The 21,762-nt window shown below is 40.4% G+C and overlaps 1 protein-coding gene across 2 annotated transcripts in view; it reads right to left on the reverse strand.

Moving 5' to 3' along the window:
- Positions 1 to 2,740: 2,740 nt before the first annotated feature.
- LOC138025035 (cytoplasmic dynein 1 heavy chain 1-like) overlaps positions 2,741 to 21,762 on the reverse strand; it is a 96,165-nt gene continuing 77,143 nt past the window's right edge. The window contains exons 72-93 of one of the 2 annotated variants that reach the window (XM_068872275.1): positions 21,073 to 21,172; positions 20,121 to 20,271; positions 19,812 to 19,972; positions 19,018 to 19,129; positions 18,514 to 18,574; positions 17,832 to 17,955; positions 16,980 to 17,093; positions 15,907 to 16,077; positions 15,296 to 15,397; positions 14,885 to 15,006; positions 14,052 to 14,155; positions 13,323 to 13,404; positions 11,617 to 11,664; positions 9,875 to 9,962; positions 9,732 to 9,800; positions 9,170 to 9,293; positions 8,672 to 8,814; positions 6,999 to 7,109; positions 5,069 to 5,132; positions 4,261 to 4,357; positions 3,415 to 3,451; positions 2,741 to 3,245 (exon numbers count right to left, since the gene is read on the reverse strand). In XM_068872275.1, coding sequence (XP_068728376.1) covers positions 3,102 to 3,245; positions 3,415 to 3,451; positions 4,261 to 4,357; positions 5,069 to 5,132; positions 6,999 to 7,109; positions 8,672 to 8,814; positions 9,170 to 9,293; positions 9,732 to 9,800; positions 9,875 to 9,962; positions 11,617 to 11,664; positions 13,323 to 13,404; positions 14,052 to 14,155; positions 14,885 to 15,006; positions 15,296 to 15,397; positions 15,907 to 16,077; positions 16,980 to 17,093; positions 17,832 to 17,955; positions 18,514 to 18,574; positions 19,018 to 19,129; positions 19,812 to 19,972; positions 20,121 to 20,271; positions 21,073 to 21,172 — 2,329 coding nt within the window. In that variant the 3' untranslated portion in view covers positions 2,741 to 3,101. The remainder of the gene's footprint in view (positions 3,246 to 3,414; positions 3,452 to 4,260; positions 4,358 to 5,068; positions 5,133 to 6,998; positions 7,110 to 8,671; positions 8,815 to 9,169; positions 9,294 to 9,731; positions 9,801 to 9,874; positions 9,963 to 11,616; positions 11,665 to 13,322; positions 13,405 to 14,051; positions 14,156 to 14,884; positions 15,007 to 15,295; positions 15,398 to 15,906; positions 16,078 to 16,979; positions 17,094 to 17,831; positions 17,956 to 18,513; positions 18,575 to 19,017; positions 19,130 to 19,811; positions 19,973 to 20,120; positions 20,272 to 21,072; positions 21,173 to 21,762) is intronic. The other variant, XM_068872276.1, reaches the window with a different exon arrangement.

Genomic DNA, 21,762 nt, shown 5'->3' on the forward strand with positions numbered 1-21,762 from the left:
ATTATAGTTATGCTTGATTAGCGATTTATTTATAGCGTTGACCTTTTGTCTCAGCATTTCCATTGGAATGCAACGCGAATGTACGCGTAGAGGGTGACAGTGACACTACTTTATGATTTTGTTACCTCCGATGGGTTTCGTCTTTTTGAGTTTCTACATTACCACGGTCTGCGAAATGGTGGAACATGCAAGTTCCTACCAAGGACTCTTTCAAAGGTCTACTGTAGTTCACTAGATTTTTTATTTTCTTTGCTATAGTTTTCAGAGTAGTTTCAAAATTTTGTTACCGATGAAGGGTTATTTCAAGAGATTATCAAGGTAAGAGAGAGAATACCCCGTATAGGCTTTCTAATCCCTCTTAAGTTATTTTTAGACATGGTCCCCATTTCTTCCACGAATGTTACTTGCACGCTGCGTGGATGTTTTCGAGGAGGATTTGTTTATGTTTCGTTTCTTTTAGTTTCAAATCGAAGGAAAACCTTCAACGCTGTAAGGATTTCTTCTTTGGTATTTTAATTACAAGCAAAGTAGCTTCCGCGCTCGCTACGTTTTAATAGATTTCGAAAATTTAATAGGAGTTTAAATAAGAGACACATTTGCCCTGCTCAAACAATAACAACTGATTGAACGGCAGAGAAATGAGTAGAAACACGAGTGCTAAGCGAACATTCGCCGAAACACAACGCAACCAGATGGTCGAAAGTGCAGATAGGTGCTCGCCGCTAAGGTGGCAAAAAGCAGTTTAAGGAAAAATGGCAACAACGCCGGAGACAACGTTGATTAAAAAACGACTTTACATGTATATTCAACCTACGAATCTAGATGCATTCAATTTATCTACCACTGTCAGAAATATCCCAAACAGAATATGTGAGACAGCGTCAAAATTCGAAAAGAAATTCTTAAAATTGGCCGTCGAAGGTCATGTTTTCTCGAATAGGCACAATTCGCGTTGTTGTTTTGTAAAGAACGGCAATGAAATGAACAGAATTATAACCCTCGCCTACACAGCCGTTGTACTCGTTGCCATTGCCGTTGAGGTTTGCTTATTAAATTCCCTAAGACCGAATAAACGGCAAAATAACGAACAGCCCAAGAGCACAAAGCAAACGAATGCCCATCCGAACAAAAGGACAGCTGAGAGTGCAGAAAACATTTCTCTCAGGTAGTTTTCGAGAAAATCGCTTGGGCAGTCCACACATCGCGCGAGTAACATCCTCGGAAGAACTGGGCACCATGTAAGAGGGATTACCTTGGGTGTAAGGCCTATAGAGCGTTTTCACATGACGTCACGGCGGCCATGTTGGTGTTCCAAAACAAAGGAATGGCGGCCATGATGGTGTATCAAGCTAATCCTCTGGGATTTGAACTCTATTTGTATGCAAATACTTTCTTTGTTTCAGTAATCCAATATGGCTGCTGGTCACGTGAGTGAAAACGTTCCATATAGGGGATTTACTCTCTTACCTTGGTAATTTCTTGGTTATTTGCAAAATGCAGCTGGATTATGAGGTCCTAAAATTTTGGTAATAAGCCATTTCCTTTGTATAGCTCTTTGAGAATTGTTGTGATAGTGAACCGTTGTAGTTGGTTGAGTGTACTTTAGATTGGGTATGCTTATGCATAGAGGGGAAATAACTAGAATATTGTCAGATTAAGCTGCTCGTCAAATGCATGTTTGGACTTATGTCGTTGTTATCTTAATGGTTTTGACACTAAGAAAACTGGTATTTTTATTCCCATTTTCAGGGCTTTGCTAATTTACCCAGTGATTAATATTACTGTTTTTGGAGAGATTGTGAAGTTTGAAACGCCAAATCTGTAACTCAAGGTAGATTTATTTGGGGTTTATGAGAAATGGACTGCATTGTTGATTTTCATGTTTGTCAAAGTTTAATTTGAGGTAAAAATTCTTAAAGTATATTAATTTTGGTCAACATTGTGCTTTATAGTTTTGGAAGTACTCTATGGTCCCAGGTGCGGGGGAGAAAAGTTTGGTTTTGATGTACGAAATTGCCCCGCATAGCGGGGAATTTGCTTCATTTAGAAGGCAGGCCTGGTCTAATGCCCCGCTATTCCCCGGGTATGGGGGTGCGGGGCTTTCCACTGACTAGTGCATTACGCAAACACACTTTCAAAATCTGAAGGAAAAAAAGGGAAGTGTGTTTTTTTATCATAGGGGCACTTTAAGCTAAATCACCTTAGTCTCTGCTTTGACACACAACTTCAGCCGGAGAAGTTGTTGCTTCTATTCGTGGGCTCATGTTCTGGCGTAACGGATTATCATCAAATCAACTGGCCACGCGAATAATAATAGATGATGGTTAAAGGCTGGGACACCCTAGACGATACGTCGCTGGGAGAAATCGCCGCAACAATTCGACTAGTGTGAATATAAATATAAATGAACCAAGGAGAGTGCGTCATATTGAATTAGAAAACTGGTTCAAATTCCTCCTCATACGAGATCACTGCGTGTGCACCGAACAGGTGACGTGTCACAGCAACTTGTAGGACACACGAAACGACTTGTCGCAGAGACTTGCCGCTGCAACTTCTCGCCCATAAGGGCCACAAAAAAAGCTTCCGAAACTACCACCGACTATACTGTATCGTTTGACCAGCGATGAAAGCAAATGTTATGAAGGGCGACGTTTTAAAGCTTTCCTACTGGAACTCATTATGAACTCGTAGCAAACGGCAAAGGGTAGCGTTTTATGAAGTCAAACACTAAACTATCTTTCACTGCAATCAACCTCATTTATTATCTTTTGATTCTTCTGACACAAGCTAATTTTCTCTGAGCAAAATAATATACTGTATCCTCAAGGTTAGAACAGCGGTTAGAAGACGTGAAGCACGTTTAACCATTTCAAAACGGAGGAAAATGTTACCACTATCACTTCCGGTATCCAGTGTTGTGGCACAAGCTGAATTCTACGCAAATGAAAACCTCTACATTAATAACTACTTGGTACTGTACGAATAAAAGGAACTTGTTAAAACCTAATCTACAGGTTGTAATGGGCAAAATGGGTTGCACAGAACAATGCTAGTCACGTGTTAAATCACGTGCCATGTTGCACGATCGGCACGTGATTCTAGCCACTTAAAGACGACGCCAAGAAAGCGACTCCACGCTCATAAAAGCGGTGCTCACGGCCAGCGGGTTCGCCTCTGGTTGTCATATCAACAGTGAAGAGAAGCTCGGTGCGTGTGTGGTTGAGATAAACAGGCAGAGTGACCTGCAAAGAAAGAACAGGTAAAGCGTAAGAAATAAGGCGTATTATTTACATGAAGGATGAATCATTATGTGCACATATTACATGGAAAGTTGAGTGACCATTTCGGTGACTGAGGCACCTACTTGACAGTTTTAACCAACTGTTGTAAAATTAGGAAGCGAAAACACACCTTTCCTTCTCCACTGCGGACAGTACCTGGTTCAATTCTGAAAAAGGTAAAACAAATCGAGTTTTAGTTTAATTTTCTTTACCAAAGGACACTTTGGCGCACATGCCACCCGATGTAAAATTGTTATCGAAGAAACGAAGTCAGTGGAGCCGTAATTATGAAAACATCTAAAACAAACAAAGAAACAAACAAACAATCAAAAAACTAAACATAAATAAATAACTATAGCTAAATAAATATATCAATAAATAAACAAGTAAATGAGAACTGAACAAAACAAATAGCCCATTTCCGAGTTGCTGCATGCCTCAGTTTCAAAGCGAGTCTTGGTGCACAACCATTCAAATGTAAATGAGTTGCGTTTTCTTATGCAAATAAAACTCATTTCCCTTACAATAGTTGAGCACCAAGACTCACTTCGAAACCGAGACAAACAGCAACTCGGAAATGGCCCATTGATAGTTGGGACCCTTATATACCATTTGCCACTTAATAGAGCTGCGTTCCAAAAAATTTAATGACGACATTTAAATCATCTCAACAGAGGCTGTAACAGAAGGCACTAGCTACCACGACTTGCTCAGTAATACAAAGATACTAAAATGGGATCACGAAGACAAAATTCGGTTCGCAAGAAAATGTGACGCACATGAAACCGATGTGAACTGGGTTTAAGTGTGGAGAGGGAAGTGAAATTCACTCCCATGGTCTGGCCTTCCTCAAGTAACCATTCATATAAAAGGCACGTACAGCAATGCTGTCTTTCGTCATAGGACCTGTTTATTGCTACGAGGTTCCTTATAGAGGAATAGTTGATGAGTAAGTTACATATAGAGTAAAACAAACCTGATCCATTTCAGGCTTGTAAGCGCCAAGTCAGTTGTGATCGTTGCTGTCAGCTCAAGCCTATTGTCCACGCACTGAGCACCTTGTAGCCTCAAACCTTTAAAACGAGAAACAGAACATACAGACCGAGGAAAATCTTGCTTTTAACACTTCAGCCGGACACAGGGGCTTTATTTGCGCGGCGCCCACATCGGCCATAGACAATAGATTTCGTAAAACCGAGCCTCGAGTTGAAATGTTTGGGAACGAGTTTCGGTGGGACAAAACAAAAGTTTTCAATCCCTCGGGTCTCAACATCGCCGACGTGTGATTAAGGCCCATGACGATCGATGACCTATACAATAAGCGCACTTCCCACCGCGAAAAAACCCTAAGCGTTCCCAAAGTAATATTATTTAAGAATATATTGAGTATTAAGACTTTTGTCTTTTAATCGCCTCGCTAATGTATCAAATAGAGACATTACGCATCCGTCTTTACGGCAAACGGCAAAGAGCAAATTCAAACCTCTTTTACACCCGCACTGCACTGCACTGCACACCAAAATCGTGACACGGTACCAAAATTTGGAGTGCCAAAGACACCTCCAGATATGTGCTCGGCAACCCTGTAATCTCTATCACGGGTGTCTAATATGCCTTCTGTTTGTTCTGTTTACACACGAAAAATTGTGCTAGTGTAAAGCGGGCTTCAATTAAACTGAATTGAAGTTGGTTAGTGGATAAACGGGTGTTTCTCTGTGGTTTTATAGGGTAAGTCTTAAGCATGAGCAGCAAGTCAATAAGAAGTTCTAAGGGAAAAATCCCACCTTTTATCCCAAAGCTACAGTCGTCGATGTCAAGGCGATCGTCTGGGCCATTGGCAATCGTCACCTTTAGAGAGAGAAAGAAAAGAAATTAAGTTAAGAACTACGAGAACATCGCAAGTTAAGAATTCCAAACCATGGTAATTACTAAAGCAGTAACGAGAGGAGAGCCTTTTCTTACAATAACCATTTTTTTCCTGCAAAGTGTTCACCTAAGAAGCGCGGAATTCTAACAATTTAAAGTGCCCCTGCGATAAAAAAAAATCACTTCCTTTTTTTGTTCAGATTTTGAAAGTACGTTTGCTTAACATCTGACTGGCAAAATATTGAGCTTTGATTTTTATCCAAAGGCCGTTTACTTTGAGTGTAAGTTTTGGATTTCATGGCCCGCCTTATTGCCGTTCAAAACTGACCGATTGGACCTCAGAGGGTTGGATCCAGGGAAAAGTGGCGTCAAAGGCTCGGAAAGCACTAGATAACATCGACCTAAACCAGCAACGCAAAAAGGTTTCTCAGAACAGCCATAAGCCGTGCATTCTGTAATAAAATACTGCTAAAATCCATTACGTATTGAACAGCTTGTTAGTAATATAATCCGGAAAGGTCTATTGACCGCTTTATGACTGAAATAATCCTCGCCGCGATCGATCAGAAGCGAGAGAGCGAGAAGCGAGCGAGGGGAAACGAAGTGAAGTTAGTATTCCATGTATGACCCACCATACGTTGAATACTAACCAACAAAGGTTGGATTTTGAGATTAAATAACGTTTTAGGCCTAATTAGACCAAACATTAGCTTTTGTCAACGGTTTGGGTTTTGATCATCTTTCAAGACTCCGCTGACATATCGATGGCTCACCAGGTTTAGGTCGATGTTATCTACTGCTTTCCCAAAGGCTCGCAAACTTAGAATAGACCAATTCGGCTAACTCATTGTTGTACCCAATTCAAATCTCTAGGGGTTAAGATGCTTTGTGTATTGCATTTGCATGATAATGTAGCATTCACATTTAAATGATATGGTAATACTTGGAACAAAACGTTTTATTCCCAAAAGATTTGAATTGGGTACAACACTGAGTTAGCCGAATTGGTCTATTACAGCGCGCGAATGCAGCCTATTATATATGCAAAACGCGAGTTTAAAAGTCTGACAGCCCAAAACTCCCGTGCTACATATTAATTCTGTGGCGTAAACACGCACTGAATTCTTAAACTAATGAGCCGTGGACGTCATTTTCTCCTCGATCCAGCTCTCTCAAGATCTTAAAGTTAGTAATGGCAGACCATTAAATAGGAAAATTCCAGTTAAAGTAAACATGTGTCTTTTTTAAAATAATGGTTTAAAAATTTGGTCGCTTATTGTTTAGTTAACATAGTTTTGAAATCCAAAGGAAAATAAGAATTGTTTTTTTTGGTCAGAGGGGTACTTTAAGCAGGTCCGTCAAAATCCGGGCCAGTACTAATTATAAGCGCACTTTGTTACAATGATTGTCTGTATTCCTAGACTTGAGTGACGTTGAGGTTGAGGAAAAGATTAACGGGACACTTCGCGCGCAATGCTTATCAAAGTCTGCGTGCAACTTATTAAGGGTGCGTTCGATTGACCCTATTCCGGAATAAGAATACGTGGAGTGATGAGTTAAAACGGTGTCTGGCGTTTTTGAAGCAACAAGGATAATAAAGATGTTTAAAATAGCATTTTAGCAAAAGTGCTTGATAATTTTAATGTGAATCTCCGTAAAAACGAAGGATTTTTAACTTCTATTCCATGCATTCCTATTCCGGAATACGGTCAATCGAACGCGCCCTAAGTATACTTCTGGACATATCTGCTTTCCCTCTACGCCCCTCACAATACAGTCCCTTAGAGTGCAAGAAAGGTTGACCACTAGGACAAGTTTGTTTTATGTTTTTTCCTAAAGTTGAGTTACCTCTAAAGATAGCTCTTCCAAAGACCAGTTGTTCGCTTGTGCCACGAACTGTCGGGTAGCGGTAATGTAGGCCTCAGGAACAAACATGCCTCCCAGCCAGATATAAAGGTTCTAAACAAATGAGAACGTACATTTTATTTTTAAACAGGAACAAGACAATTTTTCCGTCAAAAATAAAGTTAGTAATGGCGGACCATTAAATAGGAAAATTCCAGTTAAAGTAAACATGCGTCTTTTTTTAAATAATGGTTTAAAAATTTGGTTGCTTATTGTTTAGTTAACATAGTTTTGAAATCCAAAGAAAAATAAGAATTGTTTTTTTTGGTCAGAGGGGTACTTTAAGCAGGTCCGCCAAAATCCGGGCCAGTACTAATTATAAGCGCACTTTGTTACAATGATTGTCTGTATTCCTAGACTTGAATAAATAAGTACCCCTCTGACCAAAAAAAACAATTCTTATTTTTCTTTGGATTTCAAAACTATGAAGAAAGAATTGTGTGTTTGCAACTACGCGAGGAGTCGACCATGTTGATGATACACAACGGAAAACAGCGCACATGCAAAGTTCCAACTGCATGCAAGAGAACCTAATTATTACATTTCTGTGAACAAACACAACCTGAACCTCCTTATCCAAAATGAAAAGCTCCAATATTTCAGGGCGGTGCGGCAACTGGTATTTAACCCTTGTGAGAAGAACAAAAGCCTCTGAAAACTTTATTTGTAATTGACATTAAAAACTATGTGGAGTCCTCCCCGGGGCCAAGAAGGCGCTTTTTTAGTTTCAGGAGACATCACAGATCAGACGAATGCCTCAATCGAGAGAAGGCCTCTTTCACCGAGATTCTTAATGCTCTTTTCACTTATCATCAATACGAAAAACTTCCTAAGAGCAAAACCCTTGAGATGTAATCTTAGTCCTTTCTGTGACGCAAAAGAAGCGGGGGAACGGGGAGTCTCCGGCCACGACACACAACGGGATGGTGCACAATAGATGTAAAGAAAAAGGCGACGTTGAAAACTCTTTTTTTGGGAAGAGAAGACTTCTCGTAGAGAGGGCGCGATAGAAATTTATCGCTTATGTTGTCACCAAACGTGGAAAGCAAATGAGAATCTTTACTTTACTATTTATTACATCTATTTAGAAATCACTGGTGATCCTTGCAATCTGATTGACTCTCAGCAGTGCGATTTATTCCCAAATCGCACTATTTTTTGCTCTACATGTAAATCGCACCATTTCTAGCCAATGAGAAAGGAACACTAAAACAAAACAACCAATCAGATTTTAAGGCTTGTTTCTGGTAACCAATCATATTGCAGGAAAATGAAAGACCAAGAAAGCCATTGTGTGGCAAATTTTGCAACTTTTGTTCCCAACTGGATCAATAAAATATTGGTACTGACCAAAATCCTGTATTTTACCGATTAAATAATTATTTTGTGATTTCTAAATGGATATAATAAAGTGGTAATTGAACGTCGTGTCGTGCAATTTTGGTCTGAAATCATACTTGTGATTTCAAATCGAACTCGCGCTGTGCGCTCGTTCGATTTTGAAACCACACGTATGATTTCACACCAAATTGCACTCCACTCAGTTCAAGTACCATTATATACAAAGCATTTACATCGACTAATCTATTTCATTTCAGGAAAACACGAGATCAAACCTTCAGCCCCTTCGCTCCACCCGTGTTAGCAGCGTGGGAAATCTTCTGCAGCTGTTTAACACGATCGCTAAAGTCTGCGACCCACTGAAGAACAGTGAGGCCTTTTGGGACAGTATAACGTCGCCAGTTAGAAGGCAATATTCCTGCAAACAAACAGAGACAAATGCGATTTTATCTCGTTCGTGTAGAGCTTTCAAAGTATATGGCTTTTCTTCCGTTCACAAGTTGACTGGACTGTCTGAAATCCTATCTCGAATCTTTTTCTCTCTTATGTACGAGGTGTTCTTTGTTTGCATAATTCTTGTCAATTGCCAAATGTCGTTCTGTTTATTTTGTCGTGAGAGAAAGTAATAGTGGCCCGCCTAGAGTAGGTATGCTAACTGTAGATTAGCATGGTCTTGTTTGTACGTAATTTGTTTATACATAAAGTGAAAGTCAAGTTAAATGAAGTGACGTGAAGTGCACCGACTGACAATCTGAGTAACCACCCCTTCTTACCCTTGACAAGATCGCTCATGAGATTTCGCAGGTAGTTCGTGGGCTTCTTTTGGCTTTCACATACGAGCACTATATGATTGAGGTCCTCTCGAATGGTGTTCAACAGCTGGTATCCAGTATTTACCTTGACAAGACAAAGAGTTCAAGAACATTAACTGGGAGACATTGCTGATGGAGTCAAGTCGAATTTGTTCAGCGCAGAAATGGCGCCATTACCTTAGCCAATCAGAAGAAGACACCAAACAGTGTGTGGCTGTCTCACGAGCATTTTCCCGCCCTAAGCACCGGCGACAGTTTCAACTGGTTCATTTGAATTTCTACAACGGCTGTGACTGGTAATCAGAATAAGGCAACTTAATATCATGCACGTGGCGTTTAGCGCGGGAAAACACAGGCGTCAAGTCACAACTGATTCTGCTTTTGACTTTGATTGGCTGAGAGCGAAGCCCAAAATTTCAGCCATTCTCGAACCGTAGAAATTCAAAACCAAACTGATAGAGAAATTTCTTCGGACACCCGTTGATTGAAAAGGCGAAAATAAAATTATTTCGTGCAATAGTACCTCGCGTTCAAAATAGCGGAATAAAGGATCCTTGATGTTATCCAATGTTCGCTTCAGAGGAGTCAAATCCTGTAATAAAAGAATAAACGCTGATTACCTTTAAAAATAAATCAGAGGTATGTATCCTCAACTTTGTACCTCACCTTTGGAATCATACTGAGCCAGTTAGTTGCTGTTGTATGCAAAGTTCTCATCCACACTGGACGTGGGTCGCTCTCCGTTCTCTTTTTCCTAAAGGAATGAACAATACAGGAGAAAATTTACCAAACTTGATCAAATTAAAAAGGTTAAAAGGCCTTTATTTTACGAGGGTAACACGCGACAGTGAACTACAGTTACTGGTAAACTTGTGGCCCTCGGTGCCCCCCCTCCTCCGTCTATGCTCCATTTTACGGGTATTCAAAGTAATAGCTACACGGATCAGAGTGAAGTCGAAACAGACACCTATCGAACGAGACGGAGATCGAACTGGCGTCCTCCAGCTCAGAAGGACTCGCACTAACTCACTGAGATACGCCTGTGTTTGTCTGTTTCTTGCTGTGCAATAACCACAGTTCTTTATGTTCACGCGGAGAACAAAATCTTGAAGTTTCTAGACCGATTTTTCTGTGGTACTGTTTTTGATGATGGGGTACAAGTTGTCGACTTTCGAGTCTGTGGACGAAATCCCACAGTGTGACCATTCAAAAGAAAGCAACTGGACTAAAACGAATTTCTCGACGGAGATGTTTAGTGATTAACTAATTCAACTAAAACAAAACACAACTCAATCATTTTAAATAGCTTTCTGCAAGTGTAACTTTTAAAAATATTTTGTTGAACAGTGTTTAACAACATCATAGTATTGATCTCTTTTTTAATTCAAATGAAAGTTTATTAATTTATTATCTTTTAATAAGTAAAATAAACGAATAAACTTGGCGGTTTAAAGTTGATGAACTCATGATGCTTACATTAAGTGGTGTTTAACGAGTGAAGTTGAAGGCATGGACGTGACTGTACAAAGGTATTTTTGTCAGAGTTGACATTGAATTAACGGGTATAAACCTGATTCTACCGAAACAGAGCTTTTGAACGCACCTATGTCAATCCCTTTCTCACTGGTGTAAACACCGACATAAGCGGACATACGGACCAGCGCCATGAGAAGGAACATGCTCCTTCTTATACTTTTAAGCTGATGTGCTTCTGACGCTTTAGCCTAAAAGCCCACGTTCGCCTTAAAGTTAAAACGCACCGTGACTGAATTTGGTAACACGAAACTACCCAATAGCTGAAATGTTTCCCGCGTGATTCGCCTGAATGCATTCAGCCAATAAGATCACGCATTTGGACAAGCCGTCATTTGAAAACAAAAACAAACGACCGCAATGACTTTTGGGCGAATGTGGGCCTTTGAAGCGCACTCTTTCGAACTATTTCGTTCTTTCCCAATCTGGATAAATTGATTGTATTTTCCAAAGACAGAATTGTTATTGCATGGGTGACCTGCAAACCATTGCTCAGAAGAGTCTGGATACGACTTTGCAGCGGGTCGGTGGGGGATTATCTCAAAAGCCCGCGTATTCCACACCCGTCCAGCGTGCCAGATAAAATTTCGTAAATGCCACTCGCAAGTCAAAAATATACCATTAATTCTACCTACCTATTCAGTAAACCATTTCTTACCTCAGCGCGCTTCAAATAAAAATTCAGCTATATAGATTGTCTTTATTTTAGGGTTTCAAAGGGTATTTTACCATAGCATTAAATTCACTCACTACAACTTTCAGTGTACGGTTAAACAACGTTTATGGTCACGAATTCAACCCGCCTTTTGAGTCATTCATAGCACTTTAGCTGTAGCACTCTGAAATTATTTAAAGACAGCTTCTAATTTACTTACTCGTCATTTATTCCATACGAAACTGGTGCTTCAAACTGCTGGTATAAGCTTCAAATAAAACGTTTAACACGCGTGAAAGCTTTGGTTTTAAGCTCAAGTTACCGAACTGAGAAACCAATTTGAGCCAGAGAGATCAGAAGTAGTTGTTACTTTCGACATTACAAAGTAGACCTAGTGACGAAGATTAATCCCGAAAAGACACACCAGTAGTCGAAGCATATTAGCAAGTTAAGTTTAGAATTACCGGTATCAAAAGCACCAATAAATACAGCTTTAATAAGACCCCTCATAAACGCATAAGCGGATAGCGTCAATGTGTTAAAAGAAATTGAAACGCAAAGATGACGAGAGGGTGAGAAATGAACGCTAAGTGGAACAAAATGAAAGAAGAATATAACCAACTCAATAAAAACTCAACAGTAAAACATTAAGCAGTCCCTGTCTTTTCTTTGAGGAGAAGCCAACGGCCGGATTGAAAATCAAACCTGAGCGCGATCTTAAGATGCTGCCATCGCAAAAAGTCTCCAGCAAACAAATGTAAAATTTCTCGCTCGACTATTCCAGAAAAAAAGGGACTGCCTAAACGTCATTTAAAAAAAAAAAAATATATATATATGTATATTATTACTGATTGTGTGTTAATAAAAGTTTTAAAGTGTGAATCAATGTTATTTTAATCCAAAACTAATACACTGTGTATTAGTTTTAGCTGAAAGGTCAATTGAAAGGTGGGGCAGTTTTGATTTTACTTTTCTTTGAGTGAAGACTATATTCTGGAACGTTTAAGGTGTGATCAATTTAAAACTGAGACATGACTTTAACCCGGATATTTAAAAAAAAAATTTCAGGGTTGGCTTAGTTTTACGTTTATTCTTATAGTTTACCTCGTCAAACAAAAGCACGAAATTCGAACAAAAGCAAGCTACACAATTGAGAAAATGGGTCTGGACTGATATGCTTTGGCAAGGACAAGCGGTTTTCAGTTAAGCGTCGTAAGAAGAAACCAGGTTATACAGGGTGTGTTAACATGATGCCAGGACAACTTTTATTCGATACGATACGAATGTATCCTGGTTATTTCTTTCCGTTTTGTCTTGATACATAGGATACAAATGTAACTTTTCATACCGTCGTGTGAATTTCGATCCCGAATGACTATGGGAATGAACTCATACTGGTATGACCTATACTGGTATCTTGCATCAGTATTATATAAATGAATACAAAGCGACACGAGGAAACCAGAACTACTCGAACTGGTATGATGCTAAAAACAATTCCATTCACGGGTAGGATATTTCACACAAAAAATTCCCTTAACCGCTTTGGCCAATTACAACTGGTGCAGATTATAATATTAGCCAATCTTAGCGAGGCGCGGGAAAAAACGCACGACTGTAAATGTATATGTGTATACTTAAACGCTGATTGAATGGAAATATGACGCGAGAGCCAATCAGCAAACCCAAAGCAATCCGGGTATTATTCTCGACACTCAACTGAAAACCGCCCTCCTTGAACCGAGGATAATCTCATCCGCCGTTTTTAAGGACAAACATTTCATCCAAAAGGAATGAATCAGCGATGATTTAAAGAAAAGTTCTGTGCATGGTTGAAAGCGGGGGTTTTGCGACGAAAGCGACTAAAATGTATCATAACGAACGCGAAGCCATCGTGCGCAAGTTGTCACGGCAACAACAACTTACTTCGCGGGGTCTGGAGAATAGGCCAACTCGTCGTCATCACTCAACATCTGCATTTTAAGCAGCCTGGTTACCATACCTTGACCTGAAAAAAAAAAAAAAAACAAAAAAAAAAACGTGAAACAAATTTTCGTAAAACGCTACAATTTGCCTGAATAGCGAATGCATCCCTAAGGAGAAGTTCGGTGTATCCAGGCATATCCCACAGAGATCTGTATCACCTTCAGCATTCAAAGCTCGCGCTGACTTCAAACTTGACATCAAATGATATTTTGTCCCATTTTCAAAATGGCGGATTTTATGGTGAAAACGTCTGTTTCGTTTGTCACCTGACCCTAGTTTAATGGCCTGGTGCCCACGAGTTTTCTATCGCTCGGGAGAAGAGCATACGAACTAGTAATCGGAAGCTCTCGGCTTTTTTTTGAGTATTCCCGAGTTACCATCTGAATAATACGTCTCTTCAACGTCTGTTTCAGTTTTCTAATCTACACTTGGAAATGAACTACATTTATTTGTCAAATCCATTCCATACACAACCATTTCAAACCCCAAGCGTTGGTCCCGCCGGATTGGGAACAGCGGCCCCCAGCACGGTACACCGAAGCTAAACCAACTTCGCCAACTTGTTGACGTTGGCTGAGTCGATTTGATTTCCTACTGAATCAATAGAGATCTCAATCGGGCGTTTACACTGGTCCTTTGTAGGAAGCTGTAGACTAGAATTGTAATTACCTTGTGTGGTAAGAAGCACCTTTTCTGCGTTGTTAGGCAGGCCGAGCCACGAGGGGGACTGGGCATCAGGGAGAGATTCTGTCCACTGCAGGAACTGCTCACGCCTGAGAAAAAACGTTTTCAAAGCATGTACTGGTTAGACGACGCCAAACAAATTAGCGTTGTGTTTGAAAGTGACACCAGGGAATTTAAGATCTGGTAAGTGCAGTTCTTGCATATATATAGACCTCTTTCATAATGGCGGCGAAAGAAAATATTCTTTTGTTTCAATGCTAATAAGCCTTACTAGCCTCGCTAGGACGAGCAAATTTCAAAAGAATTTTTGTTTCAAAATGAGAGCAATAGGCCTAATTAACATAAAGACTAAAGAAAAGAAAAGTGGTCGCCATTTATGAAAGTGGTTATTCTATTCGCTTTTTTCTTACCTACCTATTATAGAGAAATACAGTTCATTTCGGGGACTCTTTTGCGTACAAGCAATTTATATAAAGTGAAATTAAGAAGAGTCTAAAAGTGAATGTATGCATGTTTTACGTAACTCGTCAAATATCTTTATGTGGCGATGAAAGTATTTTGAAATCTTAAAACCAAGAAAATCAAACAGTATCCTGTAAAACAAAACAGACAAATAGCCCCAGAGCCCTTCTTGCATTCAACGTTGACTGACCCTAAATGATTTGAATGTGCCTCAGGTACCTCGCATTGTACAGCACGTCTTCATGCGTAAATGCGAACACGGTATTAAGCGTATGTCAACTTTTAGCTAAACAATTTACTCCTCACCAAACTACAAGAGTCTACAGTAAAACGCTGTTGGTTGAAAATTCTCCTACCTAATTCCCTCTGGCATCATAATGTGCTTTCCCTTCTCTCCATCGACATCGAGAACCAATGGAAAATCAGATTCAAAGCTACTGACAGTGAACAAGCGACCGACAAAGGACGTCATCAGGCGCTAAAAACAAACAAACAAAGAAACAAACAACATACCTCGACATCAACCAAGAGCCCATGATTAGGAGCGTAAAATTTCATTGTATTTACGATGCGGCGTTTTTACACATAGTTATTTTTAGATTGATTTTCCCGCGAAACCAGACTTTTCCAGCAAATCACAAGTGTCGCATGAGAAATTATTCAGTACCCATTGGATTGAGAACGGTCAATCCTGCACGCCAAATCTCATTTAAGAACTCGTCAAAAAACCAAAGCTTGATCTGTGAAAAAAGTATTGAATAATGAACCTGATCGAAGTCATTGTCAATACGTCCGCCATAAATGGCCTGTGACAACAGAGCTTGGAGGGCATCCCACGGAACTTTGTTGGGTGGAAGATTCGTACGGCCCTGAAAACGCAAACAATAATTAAAAGAAAAGTAACATTTCGCATTTTTCAGTGTTTGGCATCTTGTAAAAATTTCGGTAGAATGACCAAGCGAATACAAATTTGATATGAGGAAGAAACAGTATTCGAGACATGATCGGGCGCAATTTTGTCCTCTACGGACCGACTAAGGAAAGTAAAAAAAAAAATGTTTCCTTGATTTCTTCGATGACAAAGAGGCTGCGCCAACACACTCCTCATGCGAGCGCAACTCTTGTTCGTATATCCTAGCTTTGCAAACTATTTTTCATTTAATGGTTGCTTGTCTCTCACTGCCTGATACAATTGCAGAACTATTTAAAAACAACTGTTTTAAAGGCAGTGAGAAAGAATGATTTTCGTTGTAAACGGAGGAGTAGGTCCGTTACTCAAGGTCCTTACTGTAGCACCATCTCAATCGGAAGCCAGAGAATAAAAATCAAAGTCCCTGTCCTACTCAATGTTGCGTTACTCGAATTAAAAGTCACGCACCTGAGCAACTGCATCCAGCCAAGTGTCCAAAGTGTCACACGCGACTCTCAGATCAGATTCACTGAACTCGTAACGCTTGGACCAGCCAAGAGGCACGTAACGCAATCTCTCTTGAACGATAGCATGGAACCAAGCAAGTAGGAAGTACAGACGAGCTCGCTCACTGGGCGCCTGTGATAAAAGTCAAAACATAAAATATTGTTCACTGATATAATCGCATGTCATGCTTTTTCTCGTGACAGTTTTACTGCCAGCATTCTTCGTCCGAGGAACATGAAGTCATAAATGAGAACGGTGCACTTTTCATCTCCCGATTTCAGCTCAATAACACATTTAACTCCTTGTGACTTCCCTTTAAATTGGCTGAACAAGTTGCAGAAAGTCGACAAAATTTGCACAATGACGTCACAAACCGCTTTTTGCACAACAGTTTGTGACGCCATCTAAGGGGGAAAAACCCCAATGTCTCTCCGTAACTTGGCAAAGAGAAACACAGGAGGTTAGGGGCGCTTTAGGCTTTTCAAGGACTTTCTTGGACACTATTTCGAATAAAATTTAAGACTGCTTTCCCATAACACAGTTTTATACAATCAAGGAAACCCTGCTTTTTGACATGCCCTACTGGTTTTTTCGCATTCAGGTTTCGTAATCCACTCAAGAACAGAAGTAATCGCATAATGAGTTTAAATGCACTGATGTTTTGTGTTTTCATTTGATACAAAGTCAAGGATCCTGACGAACCAAAGAACTTTTAAGTTCATGCTTCCGATATTTAAGGGTTTTCATTACGAGTACGAATTTTCTTAGGCCATTCTTGAGGGCAAGACAGTTCTTTTTTTTTTTTTTAATAGCCAATCCTATCAAAGGCCTTCAATGGTCCTTATTGGAGTTGAGCCTGTAGGCACATTTTCTTTTGTTTAAAACTACACGCAAAAGAGGCTTCGAGGTCAATTCAATACAAAATGACCCAATAGCCTCGTTTATGTGGCAAAACCGCTAATAACTCCGATAAGAGCTTTTCTTTTGCCAAAATTGTCACTAGCATTTGAGTGTTTTCACTTGAGCCAGCTTACCTTGCACATTCGTGGAGCTGGTACAGCACTGAAGGTTCGCAACAAGTTAGCTTTTACTCCTGGAGGAGGCTCAAACACGAAAACACGCGATGCTCTTAGCAAGTTCACAGGAACCTAAGACGAGAAGAATTTCTGTAACAATCGCGTAAGATGGGAGAAGAAATATGATACGCACGAGTTTGAATCATGTTAGCACAATGACTGGTAAGCAGTCATGCAAAAAGTTACTTTTCTCGATGAAACCTTTTTTAAATTCGCGTAGATAGGTTGGAATAGATTTCAAGGGTGATAAAGGAAATGAGGAAGGAAGAGGGCGCATGCATGACGCAAAGGGAATCGTGAATACTCCGCGTGGTTCACTGGCGCGTCTAAAGGTACCTATAGGAATGTTTTGATCAAATTTAGCAAAAAAGAAGGCAAACTTTGGCCATTTGTAAATTCGTACACATCATTAGATTCTTGGAATGGGCTACCTACATTCTCTCATCAAAATCGGCTTGCATCTAGTTGCATGATTCACTGAACATATAGGGGAGTTTGGTTAAAGGTTGGAACTTGCATAGAAGAGTGACATGGGCAATTTGTTTCTTTTTTAACGTATTCGAGTAAATTTCTGACGCAATTTCAACCTAAAAAGATCGGTTGCTTCTCCATGGACAAATCCATTTGCCCACGGAAATAAAATGTCTCATGAACTTGAATCCAGAACTGACGTTGACAATTTTTGCTCCTTTTAAACGAACGCAAGTAAATGTCCCTCAAGTATTTCAAGTATTTCACGAAGGTAAAATCCACTTGCTCACCGGAAAAAATGGCAAATCGAGTCACAAGTATCGTAACTTTGGATTGTACCTTTGGATTGATTTCCATCGTCATAAACAGCCTGAAAGCTGCGTGAGGGTTTAGGGTGTGCAATTTCTTTTCCAAGGTTACCAACCACTGTGGAGCCAAGTGAACATTCTTCAACAAAACCCACCTGGAAAAAAATAAAAGAAAAAAACGTAGCGCGTCTACGAACTCTGTGAAGCATAGGTTTGGGTTAAATACTGGAACAAGTAAGGTAAAGGTAACGAAAAGCCGCATACGAGCCTCTGAGACTCACAAGGAGGCACCTTATCCCGGTTTCAAGTAGCATGCATGAATCGACGGAGAGTATTGCCCTGGACGGGATGCTAGTCCAACACAGGCTTTTATCTAGCCTGCGCCCATTGGTACACCTGGGTCGAGACAGACAGTGTGGAGCACTGTTTCTCGTCTAAGAAAACAACACGATGACCAAGCTAGCCCTTGAACAAGCGACCCTGGGCTCGGGAGTCCGAAGTGCTGACCGTTTCACCACTGTGCCTCCAACCACTTAATTGTATGTAAACATCGTGTATTGTTGAATGTTTCGTTCTTGAAAGAAGGGTGCTATTAGAAAATAAAGTAGCCGCGTTTTCTGAAATTGGCTCCAGATTTGTCGAGGAAAAACGGAAAACGAGGACATGAAAATCTTAGCAAGACAGAAGCACATTTTACAGGAAACGACTCTTGCCTTCCAGACTTTGTGGCAGAGTTGATAGCTTTATCCGCAAGGCTGAAACCCTCAGCAGAACCTGAAGAAGAATAAATAACACTTTAGTGCGAATAAGCCAGCCTTTGTTGGACAAAGTGACCTAAAATGCTTAAAGCAGGGTTATGAGCTGCAACCCCGCAAAGATAAGCCCATGAACAGCTTCTAATAAATGCATACACCCTCGCAATGCTTTTGGAAAAATTCTCGTTCATGTGACCATGAGTAAAGCGAGATTGACAGAATCGAGCTTAATGATGGCAGCTCAGTTTGCTGCCATGAACTTTATATATTCTCCACAACAAATACCTACAGTACTCTTTTGTCCTACATTTAAGTACTTTGAAGCGAGAAGCAAATCACACTTCGTGCATTCTCAAGTGAACAGAAAACCCAATTTCAGCGGATCCCCTTTCTGCCTAACAACCCATTTAGGGAAACCGATATCGCGGCCATGTCGTCATCTTTATAGGTTTCATGTCTTACCAATAGCAATGGATGTGCACTGCTTGTTCTGTTCGGCTGCTAGATCATCCACCCATCCACTGGCATCATAACCAGTTACAGAGCACAGTAACAAGGGTGTGGACGCCTTGACCTATTGAGTTGAAAACGTCAGTTTAGGAGCATATTCCGATTCAGCAAGGTAAAGAAAAGATCTATTAATTCTGGCGCTTCCGTCTTTGTAGGCGTTAGTGTTTAGATCTATGGTTTAAACAGGCAATGTAAACCATGAGAGTTGGAGAGCATCGCACTTAACAGCAACTTGCGCACGTGTGAAGACTGAAAAAATCTCGGATTGAAAGGGGCTCGAACTCATGACCGTGCGCATGCGCTGCTCTACTCTAACAACTGAGCTATCAAGTCAACTGGGAGCTGGAGTCACTTTGTGAGTTCGAGTAAAATCCCGTAATAGGTGCACGAATGAATGATAAAGTGTTTTGGTTCGCGTGACCAGCAACCTTGTTTTTCCACCGAAACAAAAGAAAACGTTTTTATGATAATAGAGCTTAATTCCAGGAGGCATAGTTAGGAACACCGTGATGTCATGCAAAAGCAAATAGAGGGTTTAAATTGTGTGTTTGGTGGCATCCCTTTGACGCTCTGGAGGGTGACTTACACGAAGGCTTCGCCTACTTTGGTCACCGTTCACAGATCAATAATATTTGAATATCTTAGTCTTCTTTGTCGACAAATGTATATTTTTTTCTGTTCTTTGTAACTTGTCGTGACTAAATATCTTTTACCAATGCGTAAATAAATTCGACTTGACTTCAAACCTCGTGTTCCACAACTGAGGCCAGGTCCAGTCCCTGCTCGGCTTCATGCATGAAGTTGTCGCCGAGGATAGTTCCCACTACCATTTGGGCCATGGCTAACACACGGTCAGGACGCAAGGCCTGGATCACGAGCAACTGGTGGACTATTTGACCGATCTGGGCTGGAAAGAAAAGCAAAATAAATTGACAACCACTTAATGGGTCTTGTTTTTTTCCCTTGTTGAAGGCATTCATTCATAATAACGCTTTTGCCATAACTGGAAACTTGAAGTAAACAAAGAATTTAATTTTTGCCAGTAAGTTACTTACACAGCGAGAGTTCCGAGTCCCAACATGACGGTACATTGCGCTCTGGTTTGCTGGAATCCAGCCAGTCGAAGAAATCCCTGCGGTTGAAATCCATGTAGGCCTGGAGCTCCTTAAAGGCTGGTAGCTTGGATAGACGAACAACTGCAGAGGCCTGTGAAGACATAAACAAACGGCCCCTTCATTGAAAAAAAAAAAAAAACTACTTCAGTTTCTTGCTACCACGTCTTCATTTTCAATTTTTCATTTAATTCAGCTAGGTTACCTAAACAGCAAAAGTTAACAGTCTACATTCACAAATACCATAATAATCTTTGTTTGCCATCCAAAATCTTGTATGAGCATTGTTTTCAGTTTCTCTTCAGACTTACAATGGTCCCAAGAGAAAATAAAAACAATGCTTATGCAAAATTTTGGAGGGAAAACAGAGCATTATGGTATTGGTTTTTTGAAAACGGCTTGTTATAGTTTAGCTGTATTACCCTCCCCTCCCCCCCCCCCCCCTGCCCCACACTACAACAGCGCGAACTCCATGCCCTCCTTCCGAACAGTGTAAGGTTTCTTGGACGCTTCCTCAGAGATCAAGAACCAGACTTAAAACCGTCCGAGAGAATGCACAGGGTTACCAACTGTACTTCTTGTCCGAGAGGGCTAAACAACTCCTCAGTTCTTGCTGATCTGAACGGTCTTTTAAACTCCCAGTCCAAAGACATCAGCCCGTCCCACATGACACATCAGCAAGCTTACATCAGGGGGTGGAAGAAAAATAAATCATTCCAGAAGAGGTAACGAAGTGGTAAAGGCTTACATCAACAAATTTCTGGGTTGAGTTTCGTCGCTTTCTTATCCTCCTCGGAACAAACATTTCGTCGTGTTCCAAATTTGTGCCCCAAGTCAAATAACATACGACAATTGAATGACGTTTATTATCAAATTTCCTGATATTATCCTATACCTGTTCAGGTTTAAGGCCACTAATTTTCGGTGGCTTCCCGGAAAGAACAGATTCTCCTCCTCGCAAGAACATGTTAAACTCGTCTTCATATTCTTTCTCTCTGTAAGAGAAAAATCACGTTAATACTAATACCAATATACCACTACTAAATACTACAAGAGCCTTTAGGCTAGTGTGTATACCAAGAAAATACAAGTGACTCGTGGGATATTCCACGGTATACCACGAGAAAGGGTTGCATAACTATTTTACACCATGCCGTAGAAAATAAAGTGACCGACAAGGCACGATGGAAAGGTTGGGTGTGATAACATTGAATTGCACTGATCGATGGGAAGGTTCGGTGGAATACTGACAAATATACAACGGCTTTCCTGCAGTTTGATTGGCTGTAATTTCTATGGCATGGTATAAATGCCAATACAATATTGACAATATTACAGTACCAACACTTACACTAATTTCAGTAACAACAATTATCATCATAACCACCACCGTCAGGTGGTTTTCAGCCATTTTTTTCAAAGAAAACAAAAGAAAAAGTTTGAATAATAATAGAATTCAATTCCCGGAAGATTGGGTCGGAACACGAACATGGCGGTCGTGACGTCACTTGAAAACCAAGAATTAGTAATTGACGAGAATGGACTCATTACTGGTGACCAAGTAATTTACATTACAAAGCTCCCC

Source organism: Montipora capricornis, chromosome 11 (genome assembly GCF_036669925.1).
Source record: "Montipora capricornis isolate CH-2021 chromosome 11, ASM3666992v2, whole genome shotgun sequence".
Lineage (NCBI taxonomy): Eukaryota > Metazoa > Cnidaria > Anthozoa > Scleractinia > Acroporidae > Montipora > Montipora capricornis.